This window comes from Cotesia glomerata, unplaced genomic scaffold (assembly GCF_020080835.1).
Source record: "Cotesia glomerata isolate CgM1 unplaced genomic scaffold, MPM_Cglom_v2.3 scaffold_178, whole genome shotgun sequence".
Lineage (NCBI taxonomy): Eukaryota > Metazoa > Arthropoda > Insecta > Hymenoptera > Braconidae > Cotesia > Cotesia glomerata.
In genome coordinates, this window is record NW_025402197.1 from 1 (window position 1) to 13982 (window position 13982).

Genomic DNA, 13982 nt, shown 5'->3' on the forward strand with positions numbered 1-13982 from the left:
TTTAGAACTTTACCACCGTCAATGATTAGTACTCTATTTTTATGGTTTAACAGATGGCGGCACTTTTGCATATCATGATTATAAAATGAAGATTTATCATTACTGTGCAAAATTAGAAGGCAAACGTTTGATTGGGTTCAACGTGACATACGAATCATCAGAAGTTGATGTGCCAGAACGTTTACTTTCTTCTCTGCATGAAATACTCATATTAACCAATACCATTTATTTTATAGTCGCAGGTAAGTTTTAAGGTTAACTTTCAAAAGCTAATAAACATCAATTTTTTAATATCAAAAATTGATGTTTAATATTGTAGATGAGAAGATCGCAACAACTCATTTAACCCGTCCCAAATGGTATAATTTCAACTCGACTGAATACTTTAAATGTTGTGTCAGGTCAATAGCACTTCATGCTCAAATTTTGATGTTGGGTCTGGATGATGGTAAGCCGATACATACTTTTTCGCTATTGAATTTTATAAATTAATTCATTGATTAATTAATTAATTCTTCGACATGATTGATATTTTTTTAAAGGTTCTATTCACCTACTCCATATTACTTGTTACTATGATCTAATGAAATTGAGAAAGAGGATTAAACACTCTAGAAAGATTATGGTTGACATCATACCTATTATTAACTTGACTATTTTAGAAGTTGACGAAAAACCATGCATTGTCGCGACTACTGAACGCAGAGTTCATTTAATAAATTTCTTCTAGAGAATTATATTACATTTTTAATTTTCATTTTATATCATGAAATTCTCAAATTGTATGAACGAAACCTATGTATATACTGATTTTACTGAGATGGTTCACTTAATAAAAATTTTTCTTCATTATTCTTTATAAATGTTTCAGTTCCATATCATCAATATAACAACTAATTGTATTATGATTAATAATCATAATACAATAGTTGTTGTATTGATGATATGGAGTTGACAACATATTTTAAAAAGCCCCAACAGGAGGACTCCTCAACTACTGAAGTAAAGAAAATTTTTTTTGTAGCGAATATTTTTCAAAAATTTTTTTATATATATTTATATATTCATAAATACACTTGCTTTCTCTCCATAAATAGCAAGGTCCATCTGGTACCAGCACCATAGCCCTCGAAATTGCATTCCATGGTATACATTTTTTTTTCTTTTCTCCTGTTACGTCCGGATTTGGACATAAATATTATATTTAATTGAGTATTCGGCCCTAGTTTGTTAAACCAATAGACCGGGAACTCTTGACATTATTATTATTGTTGAGGATGATAGGTTTTTGTTTAAATGATAATGATAGTTGTTGATATTAATACATATATTGTTATAACACAAGATTAAATTATTATACAAATACAATACTACACAAATAAGATTTTACAAAGTTAAGACGTTATAAATAAGAGGTTCAAAAATGTAGTTTCAAAATATTCAATTAGTTCACAAAATAATAATAATAGGTCAAATTGTACCTGATACGTTTGATGCTTTCGGTGATTCAATTAATGTAAATTATTCTTTTCTGTAAGGCTTATGTTCACTTCACAATTTATTTACTATATCTTTTTAGTTGTACTTTTTACACGTGTTATCGTTTACGAATTTAATTACTACTCTTAGAAAACCTTAGGACGATGTTAACACTAGGATATCCAAAACACAAGAGAGAGTACCTTCAGTAATTTTGAGTCTTCGATTTTGGGCGGTTGCAAAGTGCAGGACAATCTTTTCGAACATATATACGTTCATACTCTCTATACCTGCCCATGTATAGGCGCATCTATACATGCACAAACGGATACGTATATGTTGAGCCAAAAGAAGGGATATTAATGTAATTCAATTGGAATTTATTGATTAACAATTGAACTTATTCATTTATTTATGACAGGTCTCATTGCTGGAAAGATTATTTGATACATAAAGGTCAAGTAATAGAAAAAATATATGTCTGTCGTACAGAGTATTTAAAATTGGAGTACCTCAATCCAAAATTTAAATAATTTTTCCGGACATATTTTTTTCATTTTAACCAAAGAAAGAGCCATGAGTTTTGCTCTGGCAAAAAAATTACTTCCAATGTACGTCAATCAATGTTGATAAGCACAAGTTTTCTTTGATTTTTTAGTTGGCTTAAAGTTCCGTAAGTAATTTGTGTAAACAATTAATAATTAATACATATCCATCTTATGTTATTGAACTGCAATATTAATTATTATTATTATCACAATAGGAAGGAGAAAAAACTGCAGCTACACCGAAACCAAAGCCTTGTTTGTTAAATTAATTTTTCATCACAGTTTAATTGGATACATAATTGTTTACATGGAGATGCAGGCAGTACGGGTGAATAAATAAAATTTTTTAGAAATAACGTGAAAAGAGCTGATTCGGAATTAGATATATATCTACCACACTTGTATCAACGCGATTAATTAGAAAAGAAGAAGAGATAGTTAATTGGAGTACTAAATGCCAAGATCTCTTTTTAAGACAGTAGATTTCTTTTAAAAACACTATTTTTTTTCTAGATAGTATAAAAATAAAACCATTTTGAAAAAATATTTCGGTGAACGTCGGGTTGTCTGTATGTGTGAAAAATGAAAAATAAAATACAAATAGTAATTAATTTAAATAATACATACAATAATGAGTTTTCTTAAATTAATTACTACAATAAAAAAATGAATAATTTCCAGTAATTGAATAATAAACTAATTAACAAAATCAATTATTACTAAAAAGCATAAAAACATTTTTTTGATAATTAAAAAAAAATTTTCACATAATATTCCATCACTTGCTAGGCATGAAACGCGTCATGAGGTTTATTTGAGGACGGGGTAAGGGTTTTCACTTTCGAAAAATCGATTTTTTGTTTTATCTTATTGTTTAACATTTCAAGAATATGTCCTCAAAATTTTAATCCGATCTAAGCAATATTCTTGAAGTTGTTGTTTAATTAGTCTCGGGGCGTTTAACGCCTCTCTAACAGTTGCGGGCGGTTGGGATTGCAGTGCAGCTGTCAAGCAGGTATACCGGTTATTCATTGCTATTGTCCTGATCCCATATCCAGTTTTAGAAATATTTCATTTAGTAAAGCCAGGTAACTAAAACTATATAGATATATTTTATATCTGTATGTTTACTATACACTCCATTATTTTAAAAAAGAAACGAGCTTCAGTTAGTGGTTAGACGTTCGACCGTGCACTTGTAATTTTATTTTTTCAAAAAATTTCCTGAGCAAAAATGCCGAGAGTAAGTAAAATTTCGCGAGAAGACCGTCAAAGTGGAAGGACCTATTTGTGTCGATCAAAAAAAGATCAAACCCGAATAAAAAATAAAAGATAAGGGCTACCATCAAAAGTGCTTCGGCGAAGAAAAATAAAACTAAATACGAGTGCTAGTGTACCGGAAGATGTTGAAAAACATTTTAGAATCATAGATTTTTTTGCTTGTGTTTTCAACCATCGCAAGTTTAGGAAAATGTGCTCAGTGTGATGGTTCAATCGAGTTCAAGAGCTGTAAAAAAGGACTTGGCTTCCAAATCCAAGTCAAATGTACAAATTGTGATCCACGCTATATACCGTCGAGTGAGAAAACTGGTCATTGCTATGAAATCAACACTCGTTTTGCCTTTGTAATGCGTACATTAGGTTTGGGTTTAGCAGGCTGCAATAAATTTTGCGGGCTCATGGACATAGCAAGTAGTTTTCTATCAAAACAATCTTGTTTTGGATCTCATGAAATCTATTTGCTGCAGCATCGAAACGACTGCTGAGAAATTTCTTGTCTCCGCCGCAGACGAAGAAAACAGCTAACACGTGCAAATTCGGAGTCAGACACTGACCGTTTCTGGTGACGGCACGTGGCAGAAGTAAGGCTTTAGCTCTTCCTTTGGCGTCACTTCCTGGATTGATTATTGGTCTGGAAAAGTTATCGATATTTTCGTAAGTAGTTCGCACTGCCAAGCTTGCAAATTATGAAGAAATCAATTAAATACTTATGAATTTCAAGATTGGTACGAAAGAATATGTTGGAAAAGATGAATGCCAAGCAAATCACACCGGACCATCAGGTAACATGGAAGTAAATGCTGTCATCTAACTCGGCCGGAAATTATCTGAAAATGAAAAACCATAAAAATTTAGTTAAATTATAAACAAATCTTCCCCCCAACGTTCTCTGATTATTTTTTTTTTATTTAAAAATTTTTGGCGGCCATCTAAAGTGTGAACCGTTATTTTCGACTAAAATTTCCGCCATTTTGTGGGTGGGAAACACCCTTAATGTTAAAAAAAAAATTTTTACTAAACGTAGGGGGGAGGTATTTTATATGAAGAAAATGTGTACAAAGTTTGAAATGAATCGGTCGAGTAGTTTTCAAATGGCAGTGAACACGGACTTTGAAAAAGTAGTTTTGAGAAAAACGCGTTTAAAGTTTATGAAGCAAAAAAGTGAAGAAAAAAATTTTTTTTTAAACTTACACAGAATCATCAATTCCAGCTCCATACAGCACACATCCTTCAGCATTGTCGATGGCTTCAGCCTGTTTTTTTTTCAAGTCTTCGTTTTATTCTGGCTTCTTTGCTCTGCTGCACAGCTTGGAACTCGGCCCTATCAATGCGATTGCTGTCCGTAGATGATGCATACTCGTGAGCGCTTGGGCCGACACTGACGTGTTAGCTGTTTTTCTTCGTCTGCGGCGGAGACAAGAAATTTCTCAGCAGTCGTTTCGATGCTGCAGCAAATAGATTTCATGAGATCCAAATAAGATTGTTTTGATAGAAAACTACTTGCTATGTCCATGAGCCCGCAAAATTTATTGCAGCCTGCTAAACCCAAACCTAATGTACGCATTACAAAGGCAAAACGAGTGTTGATTTCATAGCGATGACCAGTTTTCTCACTCGACGGTATAAAACGTGGATCACAATTTGTACATTTGACTTACCTGGAAGCCAAATCCTTCTTTTTACAGCTCTTGAACTCGATTGAACCATAACACTGAGCACATTTTACTAAACTTTGCGATGGTTGAAAACACAAGCAAAAAATCTATGATTCTAAAATGTTTTTCAACATCTTCCGGTACACTAGCACTCGTATTTAGTTTTATTTTCTTCGCCGAAGCACTTTTGGTGGTAGCCTTATCTTTTATTTTTTTATTCGGGTTTGATCTTTTTTTTTGATCGACACAAATAGGTCCTTCCACTTTAACGGTCTTCTCGCGAAATTTTACTTACTCTCGGCATTTTTGCTCAGGAAATTTTTTGAAAAAATAAAATTACAAGTGCACGGTCAAACGTCTAACCACTAACTGAAGCTCGTTTCTTTTTTTAAAATAATGTAGTGTATAGTAAACATACAAATATAAAATATATCTATATGGTTTTAGTTACCTGGCTTTACTAAATGAAATATTTCTAAAACTGGATATGGGATCAGGACAATAGCAATGAATAACCTGTATACCTGCTCGACAGCTGCACTGCAATCCCAACCGCCCGTAGCTGTTAGAGTTAGAGCGTTAAAGACCCTGAGACTAATTAAACAATGAACTTCAAGAATATTGCTTAGATCGGATTAAAATTTTGAGGACATATTCTTGAAATGTTAAACAATAAGATAAAACAAAAAAAAATCGATTTTTCGAAAGTGAAAACCCTTACCCCGCCCTTAAACGCGTTTTTCTCAAAACTACTTTTTCAAAGTCCGTGTTCACTGCCATTTGAAAACTACTCGACCGATTCATTTCAAACTTTGTACACATTTTCTTCATATAAAATACCTCCCCCCTACGTTTAGTAAAAGTTTTTTTTTCTAACATTAAGGGTGTTTCCCACCCACAAAATGGCGGAAATTTTAGTCGAAAAATAACGGTTCACACTTTAGATGGCCGCCAAAAATTTTAAATTAAAAAAAATAATCAGAGAACGTTGGGGGAAGATTTGTTTATAATTTAACTAAATTTTTATGATTTTCATTTTCAGATAATTTCCGGCCGAGTTACAGTGAACACCGCAAATTGTTTTTTTTTCAAGACGTCCTAGGGGAAGCTCTGCCACCGGCTAATGGTTTAATATTTTTGCATGAAAAATTTACAGAACATAGTCAAAACTATGCTCAATAATGTATAGAAGGTTTGAATAAAATTGCTCAATCGATATGTGAGATAAAAATCACAAAAAGTGTTTTTTACGCTGAAACCCTTACCCCTCCCTTAACGTCAAGCGATGTGTGAAATGTTATGTGAATAATATGCAAAAACTAATTTAACCAATTTAACTGCTAAGTGTTAATTTTCTAGTGAAATGTCGAAAAAAACAAAACAAGAAAATCAGAAATTGGATTTAATAGATTTGGTGATAAAAAACTTGGTTTCAACACGTTAGAATTAACAAAAACAAAAACAGTTGAACCAACATCATTGTCCTCATCATCATCATCAGAATCATCACAATTGTCATCTAAATCTCCAATTTTACCTCCTAAATTATTAAAACAAAAGTCACTTCAACAATTCGTTGAAGAAATTGATTACAATGAAATTGAAACAGAAGAATTTAGTTTGCTTTAATATTGTTTTTATTATCTTAAAAATTATAATTTGCATTAATAGTTTAATATTTGTTATAACTTATAATATTTTTTAAGTATTGATCAAATAACATTAATTTTTTGATAGATGGTGGGAAAAGGATCTTTTGGAGTTGTATGGAAAGGCAAGTGGCGTGGACGTTACGTAGAAATAAAACATATCAATACTGAGGGTGAAAAAAGAGCATTTGCTGTTGAAGTAAGACAACTGTCACGGGTATCGCATCCTAATATCGTACGCCTTTATGGTGCGTGTACTAAAGATTCTGTTTGCTTGGTGATGGAGTATGCTGAAGGTGGATCCTTTATACAATGGTATGATATATATTTTATCAATATAAATTGATAATTATCATTATTATTGCTTAGTTTTATTGATTGAACATTATTTTTCAGTGCTACATTGTGAACCAAAACCAAGATATATATTCAAGCGCCGATCTTTGAGATTTTTTTTTGTTGGTTTTGATGGGATTATGTGCAAAGAACCAAGAAATACAAAGAAATACAAATAACTCAATTTCGCAAAAAATGTGACTTATGGGTTTCTTAAATAAATGATTCAAATGCGAAACTCGGGTAATATAATAGAGAAATCTCTAAAAGTAAATAAAAAATTACAGTCCTTCAAGTATCATTTGATATTTTTTTTTTTTATAGCTAATCTAAGTCATTAATTTTCAGAGATTTGAAACCACCAAATTTATTATTAATTCTTGGCGGAAGAACGCTAAAAATCTGCGACTTTAGTACAGCTTGTGATTTGAACAGTTACATGACAAATAACAAAGGCTCTGCAGCATGGATATGATGGCACCAGAAGTATTTGAAGGCTGGCGTTACACTGAAAAATGTGATATATTCAGTTTTTAATCACCAGGTAATTTTTGAATCTTTTTTTATTAATTTTTCCATAAAATGTAAGAAAAATAAATAATTATAAAACCTTATAGGTGTTGGAGTAAACGCCCTGAAGAACGACCGTCAATGGACTTGTCTAGCTTCATTCGTCAGCGGACTTTTAGAACAGTTGAATACAGTATGTCTGAAGACTATGAAAAAAATTATGACGATAACGATGATGAAATTGATCAAGATACTATTGATGTTTCGTGGGATATGTCTTCTAGTCAAATTAATGGTTATAAAGTAAACGGCATTAATAATGATAGCAAAATTGATTTATTAAATCAACTACAACAAAAACAATACAAAATAGTCAAGAATTTAAGGATTATAATATTATTGATAACTTTCCACAAATGAAAACAACAAGTGATAATGATAATAGAGATTCTAATAATCGATTTCAACCACTTCATATTGAATGTGATCCTGTAAGTTTTCTTTTTTACATAAAATATTTTTCATGTTTAATTTTTTTTTAATTTTATTATTATTTTTTAAGAATGCTTGGGAGTTAGCTACGAGTACAGAATCGTTGTGGGGAACTTAAAAATACAGCTGGTTTTGATAGAATATGTCCTAAAAAACATAATCGTAAGTAATTTTACTTAGAATTGATCGGTGAGCCCGTTCAAAACTTACTCTAAAAACCATGTTTGAAAAATTTTTTTCATAATTTTTCAAGATTTTGGAAAATTTACCTGTCCAAATCAATCAAATTTATGTAAAAAATCCAAGTTCAAACAAGAACTTTTGAATGGCATAAACTGCGATCAAATCAGTCAAGCCGTTGGAAAGTTATGAGAGGTTTACATACATCCACAGACACACACACACATACACATACATACGTACAGACATACGGACACCATCGTAAGAATCATCAGGGGGCTTCCTAGGACCTCAAAACATCGAGATTCGATGAAAACTCGATTTTTGTAAAACGGGGTAAAAACAGTAACTTCAAGATTTTAAAAATTATTAATTTTTTTGAATATATATATAATATATATAAGAAAAATCTTTCGATACCAAAACCGGTTTATATAGAAAATAATAGCTTAAATGAATGATTTTCAAAATGTCTTCTAGGTTAACCCTCGAACTACTGACGACAGAAAGAAATATTACGGATAGAATTAGTTCTAATTAGCCTGGTCTACAATAAAATAATCATCAAATTCAGAAGAATCCAGAAGAAAATTTCTTTTACCAAAACCGGTTAGACAATGTTAGCCTTAATAAATGATTTTTGAAAATTTTTTTAGGATAACTCTGGAACTTATATCCATGATAGAAAAAGCTTTCGGAATTGAAAAGGTTCCGATTCGCCTCTTTTTTAATAAAATAATCATCAAATTCAGGAAAATCTAGGAGATAAAATGTTTTGACACCAAATACGGTTTTGAAAATGTTAGCTTAAATGCATGATTTTCAAACTATTTTTAGAATAACTCTAGAACTATCGATGATAGAAAGACCCTTTTGATATGAAAAACGTTTCAATTAGTCTGCTTTATAATAAAATAATCATTAAATTCAGGAAAAAAACATTTTTTGATATCAAAACCGGCTTAGAAAATGATAGCTTCGATGAATGATTTTCAAACTGTATTTGAGGATAACTTTAGAACTATCCATGATAGAAAGAAAATTTTAAGATAAAAAGAGTTTTAATTTGTTTCCTTTATAATAAAATAATCATTGAATTTAGAAAAATCCCGGAGCGAAAACCTTTTGATACCAAAACAGGTATAGAAAATGATGGCTTGAATGAATGATTTTCAAACTGTTTATGAAGATAACTCTTGAACGATCTATGATAGAAAAACCTTTCGGGATAAACAAAGTTTCAATTAGTCTGCATTACAATAAAATAATTATTTTATGATTATAATCATTAAATTCAGAAAAATCCAAAAGAAAAATCTTTCGATACCAAAACGGGTATAAAAATGATTGCTTAAATGAATAATTTTTAAACTCTTTGTTAGGATAACTCTGGAAATATTGATGATAGAAAGAATATTTCCGGATAAAAAAGTTCTAATTAGTCTGCTTTACAATAAAATAATCATTTAAAATAAATATTTATGTATAATTCAATTCTTTTGTTTTCTATAGCAGAACATTAAAATAAATGAATATATTTATTAAACAAATTAAAACTTTTAATTCACGCTATTTAATCTATGTCGATATTTTTTTGACCATAAGCAATTGTATTTTAACATTTCCAACTCATTATTGCAGAAACAAATTTTTGATTCTGAAACTAAAAGTATTGTTGAATCACAATCTCTGAGCTCAGCAGTTTCGTTTTTATACATTTTCGTAGCAACTTGAATATTTTTCGAAAATAACTGAAAACAAAAGATTTTAATAATAGCAATTAATACTTAATAAATCCCTCAGATAATATTCAATAAGATTATCAGTGAAAGTGATTGAAAGAAATAGGATGAAAAATATCAATTTACAATTTGAGGTGGATCAATCATTTTAGATAGAAACCACGCGGCAAAAATTACAATCACGCATGAGCAGGCATGATTATACCTGACATCATGGCATAGTTATATCTAACCATGTTTTTGGGATTTATTTCAAAATATGACGTACCCAGAAAAACAACTTTTCCATAATCTTTTTCTAAAACATTTGATTAAATGTGGAAAGTCAGACATAAACCAAAGTCTTCGGTCGGAGTCACATGGATGTTCACAGCTAGATTGGCCATCCTTAATGCCAAACAGTGTCCACGCTCCTCGATTCCATTGCGCACCATCCGAAGTTACAACATCCACATAAAATCCAGCATTTTCTAACAGTATGATACACTCAACAAGTAACTTATGGAGAGCATTACTAGTGACAGAATTTCTACTCAGAAAACTTCAAACAACTTGCACCCAATCACCTTGAAAAGGCTGGAACATAAAGACTAGGGCATGATCAGCTCGAGTGTTTAAAAGATATTCAGGTGTGTGTTGTCCTAAATTTACAGAAACCATCGAGTTGCATGGTCTTACGGTTTAGCTTGATGGCTTCACTTAAAAGCTACTTCATCTATCAGAAGCGTGCCTATTGAAAAAAGTTAAAATACAACTATTCCAATATTAGTATTAGTTGAAATCAGTATGAGTATTAGTTAAAATACAACTACGGTTAATAAAGCTTGTTAGAAAGTAATTCAAAAATACCAGCAGAAATACTTAGCAGAATTATTTTTGTTAACAAAAATTTCATGCGCTTGGATTGGTTAATATAAGCATGGTTTAAGTCTACGTCTAAGTAGAGCAATTTGAAATTGTGCGAAAAGCTTTTTTCTGAAAAATTGTTGTATTAGTTGTAAGCTTAGTAGACAACTAACAATGTTATTTCAAAGATTTGCAGTAGAAGTAAAACTTTAATAGTAGTAGTACTTTAATAAACTTTAATATTCTTGAGAATTTATAGCGATATCAACATTTTCGAGACAGTCACAGTTGTTTATAGAATTTTCGGCAATTATCAATTCTTCATTGTGCTCTAAGAAATTTTCATAAGTATCGCGAGTACTACTAGCTTCACTGGTGAAGGAGTCGATCACACAGAACAATTGGAGTTCTAACGTTGTTGGCACATCCCCTACTAATGGACTTTTTAGGGTTTAAGGTATTACCCTCGCGACTTCCGTCGTCAAAAGTTTATGCTAGAGTGTATGGTACACATACTGGATAGTCAATATTGACAAGCCTAAAACTTTTGCTGTTTATGTACTCATTTCAGCCAATCACGAACGAGAAACTGATCGTTTGAAAAGTCTGGCAACACTGCGTGAGCGTTGAGACATTTTATAGTGGTTATACTGTAGTGTTTTGGACTAACTGTAGAGTAACCTCTATTTTGGACACATGCGTTTATTTATTTATTTACATACATTTATTCAGAAATATAATTACAATGTCTGAAAAATTGACTTATAAAGGACGATTCATGAAAAAAGTCCTTGAAAAACGACAGAAATTTCTAGCAAATATGAAAATAACTATGCAAATAACAAATAGAAAAAAATAATTGACAATAATGTTTTGTTTTTTCAGAAAAATCAGTAACTAATTTTTTTATGTTGATGTATTAACTAATTTTAAATTTTAGTATTTTTTTTATTTTTTCATCTGACTATTATTTTTATAACTTATGAAAGATTAATAAATATTATTATATTAAAATTGATAACTTTTTGAATTTTTATAAATATAGAAAAATACTTATTTTCATAAAATAATCATTATTTTTTTTAAATAAATAAAATTAATAACTATAATATTACACCTAACGTAAATTAAACTTTTCAAATTTGTCAGCGCATGCGCGCCTCATACTTCTTTCGCGGCTCACAAAACTTGCGCTGTTGCCACAGCTTTATTAACGTATCCCCTCCTCGGCTAAAGTCTGGTAAATTTTTCATTACTTATTAATAAATATCTCTGAAACTGTGTGGTAATTATCAATGAAATTTTTTTTTTAAATTGCTTAGTTGTTAGTTAACGTTACTCTAGTTTTTTAAAAAGATCCTAAGAAAAGTTTCTGAGATATAAAAATTTTTGTAGGTAAACTTTTCGATATCCCGTATACCGTAATGTATAAGAGCGTTCAAAACTCAAACTTTGAAATTAAATATCTCGGAAACTAGACGGTCAAAAATTCTCAAATTGCGTCAATCGATGCAGAATTATATAAATATTAACCTGCCAAAGTTTAAAAAATCTAAGAAAACGAGACTTTCTGGCGAGGGTAATACCTTCAACGGTAGGAATGGCACCTAGTTTAAGTGCATAATTTTATCCTAGGCAATTTCTTCGACAATTCCATTAGACAGTGTTATTCTATCACACCTTAATTAATGTCGTCGTCATTAAAAATGCAACCTCACAGACATGATGATTTTTGGTATAAGTTTCTGCTGTAATGCAGAACTCCATGGAGGTATTCAATAGATCCGGAGGCTTCTAAATGATAATAAACAATGAAAAGAAAATGAAAATAGCAATTAATTACAAAAATATGCTTAATAATATATGCTTTAGAGATTAGCAAAAAATAAAAACTTATTTTACAATACGTTAATATATCTACTTTTTCATAAACTTAGGCTTTAGCAAATATTAATTTGTTTTACAATTAAAACCAAATAAAAACGATTTAAAAATAAGAAAATACAGATTTAGAAAAATAAAAAATTACTCATGTTAAACATTTCTTTTAAAATATTAATTTCCCAATCATCAATTTATTTATTTATAGTTAAAAACATTATTTACCATTGCCCTCGAGATTCAAACTAATTTTATTTTTTGCTGTTTTTATTAATTGAAATACTTAAATTAATAATTCATTATTAATTAATTGAAGTTATATTACCTGTGGTACCGTAAATAACGACGCATTTTACACGACCTAATTTTTTTATTTTATTACGTTCCTTTACTCGACCATTTGTACATTCATTAACTACACACTGGATGACCATTTTTTGAATAATTACCACGACATTATTACTAGAAATTTGAATAGCGCGCTTTACGCGCGCTAAAAGCCTCAACCAATAATGAGTCGTGGCCCGTTTTTGCGAGTTTCGACCTTTGGCTAACTTCAAGACTTTCATCTATTTTATAATATAGGAAGCAACTATTTAACTGATAACTGATAAATAATTATATATTATGTAGGTAAAAGCTTAATAGATGATCATGTACCAGTATATGATCACTCCATGTGACCCCAGCATGCCTATACTTGTGAATATAGATATACAGATACATGGAGTGATCATATACTGGTTCGTGATCATCTATTGGGCTGAAGACCTCAAATAAATGGAAACGCCACTTAAATGTTATCCCTTGGTACCTGGCGTCGCCCCTAGCAGCATAGCACGGCGAAGATCTCTCCTCCGAAAAACTGGCTCTCAACGATGTCGATAGTTTGAAGTATTCCATCGACTATCGATATTTCGACACTCGAAAAATATCGACTAAAAACATCGATGTACGATCGACGCTCTCTGTGATGGACACTCTCTGTATTTGACCGCTCTTTGTAATTGACCACATTCTTCCTCTGTATTTGAAAGCGATTTTACACAGCTCTTATGGACAAGGACGAGGAATTAAATACAGAGGCCAATGGTCCTAACACGGGCGAGTCAAATACAAAGAGCATTGACTGTATATCGCCATTGCTTAGCGCCACGTAGCAGCAGACGCGTAGTTTCGGGATTATAAAATTTAATTCAAGGCGTATGATAATAGTTGTAGTTTAATTTTAATCACATTAATTATTTAATTAACCTGAGTGATAAGTGAATAATAGTTACATAGAAAAGTCAGTAATAACCGTTTGTCATAAGTGATTAATTTTGTCGATTTATATTAGTTAGATATAAAACACGTGTTTGTAAATAGTAGTGCATTGTGAAA

General features: G+C 30.9%; 1 protein-coding gene and 3 long non-coding RNA genes across 5 annotated transcripts; 3 read left to right on the forward strand and 1 right to left on the reverse strand.

Annotated features, from left to right (window-relative positions):
• Positions 1–252: 252 nt before the first annotated feature.
• Positions 253–852, forward strand: LOC123273960. Its single transcript, XR_006511416.1, has 2 exons — positions 253–448; positions 543–852. It is a non-coding gene; the product is annotated as an uncharacterized LOC123273960 (long non-coding RNA).
• Positions 853–1742: 890 nt separating this feature from the next.
• LOC123273959 lies at positions 1743–6081 on the forward strand. 2 transcript variants are annotated; one of them, XR_006511415.1, is made up of 4 exons: positions 1743–1843; positions 1901–2152; positions 2243–2355; positions 6006–6081. It is a non-coding gene; the product is annotated as an uncharacterized LOC123273959 (long non-coding RNA). The 2 variants fall into 2 exon arrangements; XR_006511414.1 differs by having other exon boundaries at positions 1743–2152.
• Positions 4119–5552, reverse strand: LOC123273958. Its single transcript, XR_006511413.1, has 3 exons — positions 5415–5552; positions 4500–4753; positions 4119–4135 (listed from the first exon to the last, which is right to left on the reverse strand). It is a non-coding gene; the product is annotated as an uncharacterized LOC123273958 (long non-coding RNA).
• Positions 6082–6700: 619 nt separating the features above from the next.
• On the forward strand, positions 6701–7211 carry LOC123273961 (mitogen-activated protein kinase kinase kinase 7-like). Its single transcript, XM_044741452.1, has 2 exons — positions 6701–6927; positions 7009–7211. Exons 1-2 carry the CDS (start codon positions 6701–6703, stop codon positions 7019–7021), a joined length of 240 nt encoding a protein of 79 aa, XP_044597387.1. The 3' UTR covers positions 7022–7211.
• Positions 7212–13982: the final 6771 nt, after the last annotated feature.

What these genes read in the sequence shown, in the direction of transcription:
- LOC123273961 (XM_044741452.1), top strand. Translation starts at nt 6,701, where the DNA reads ATGGTGGGAAAAGGATCTTTTGGAGTTGTATGGAAAGGCAAGTGGCGT.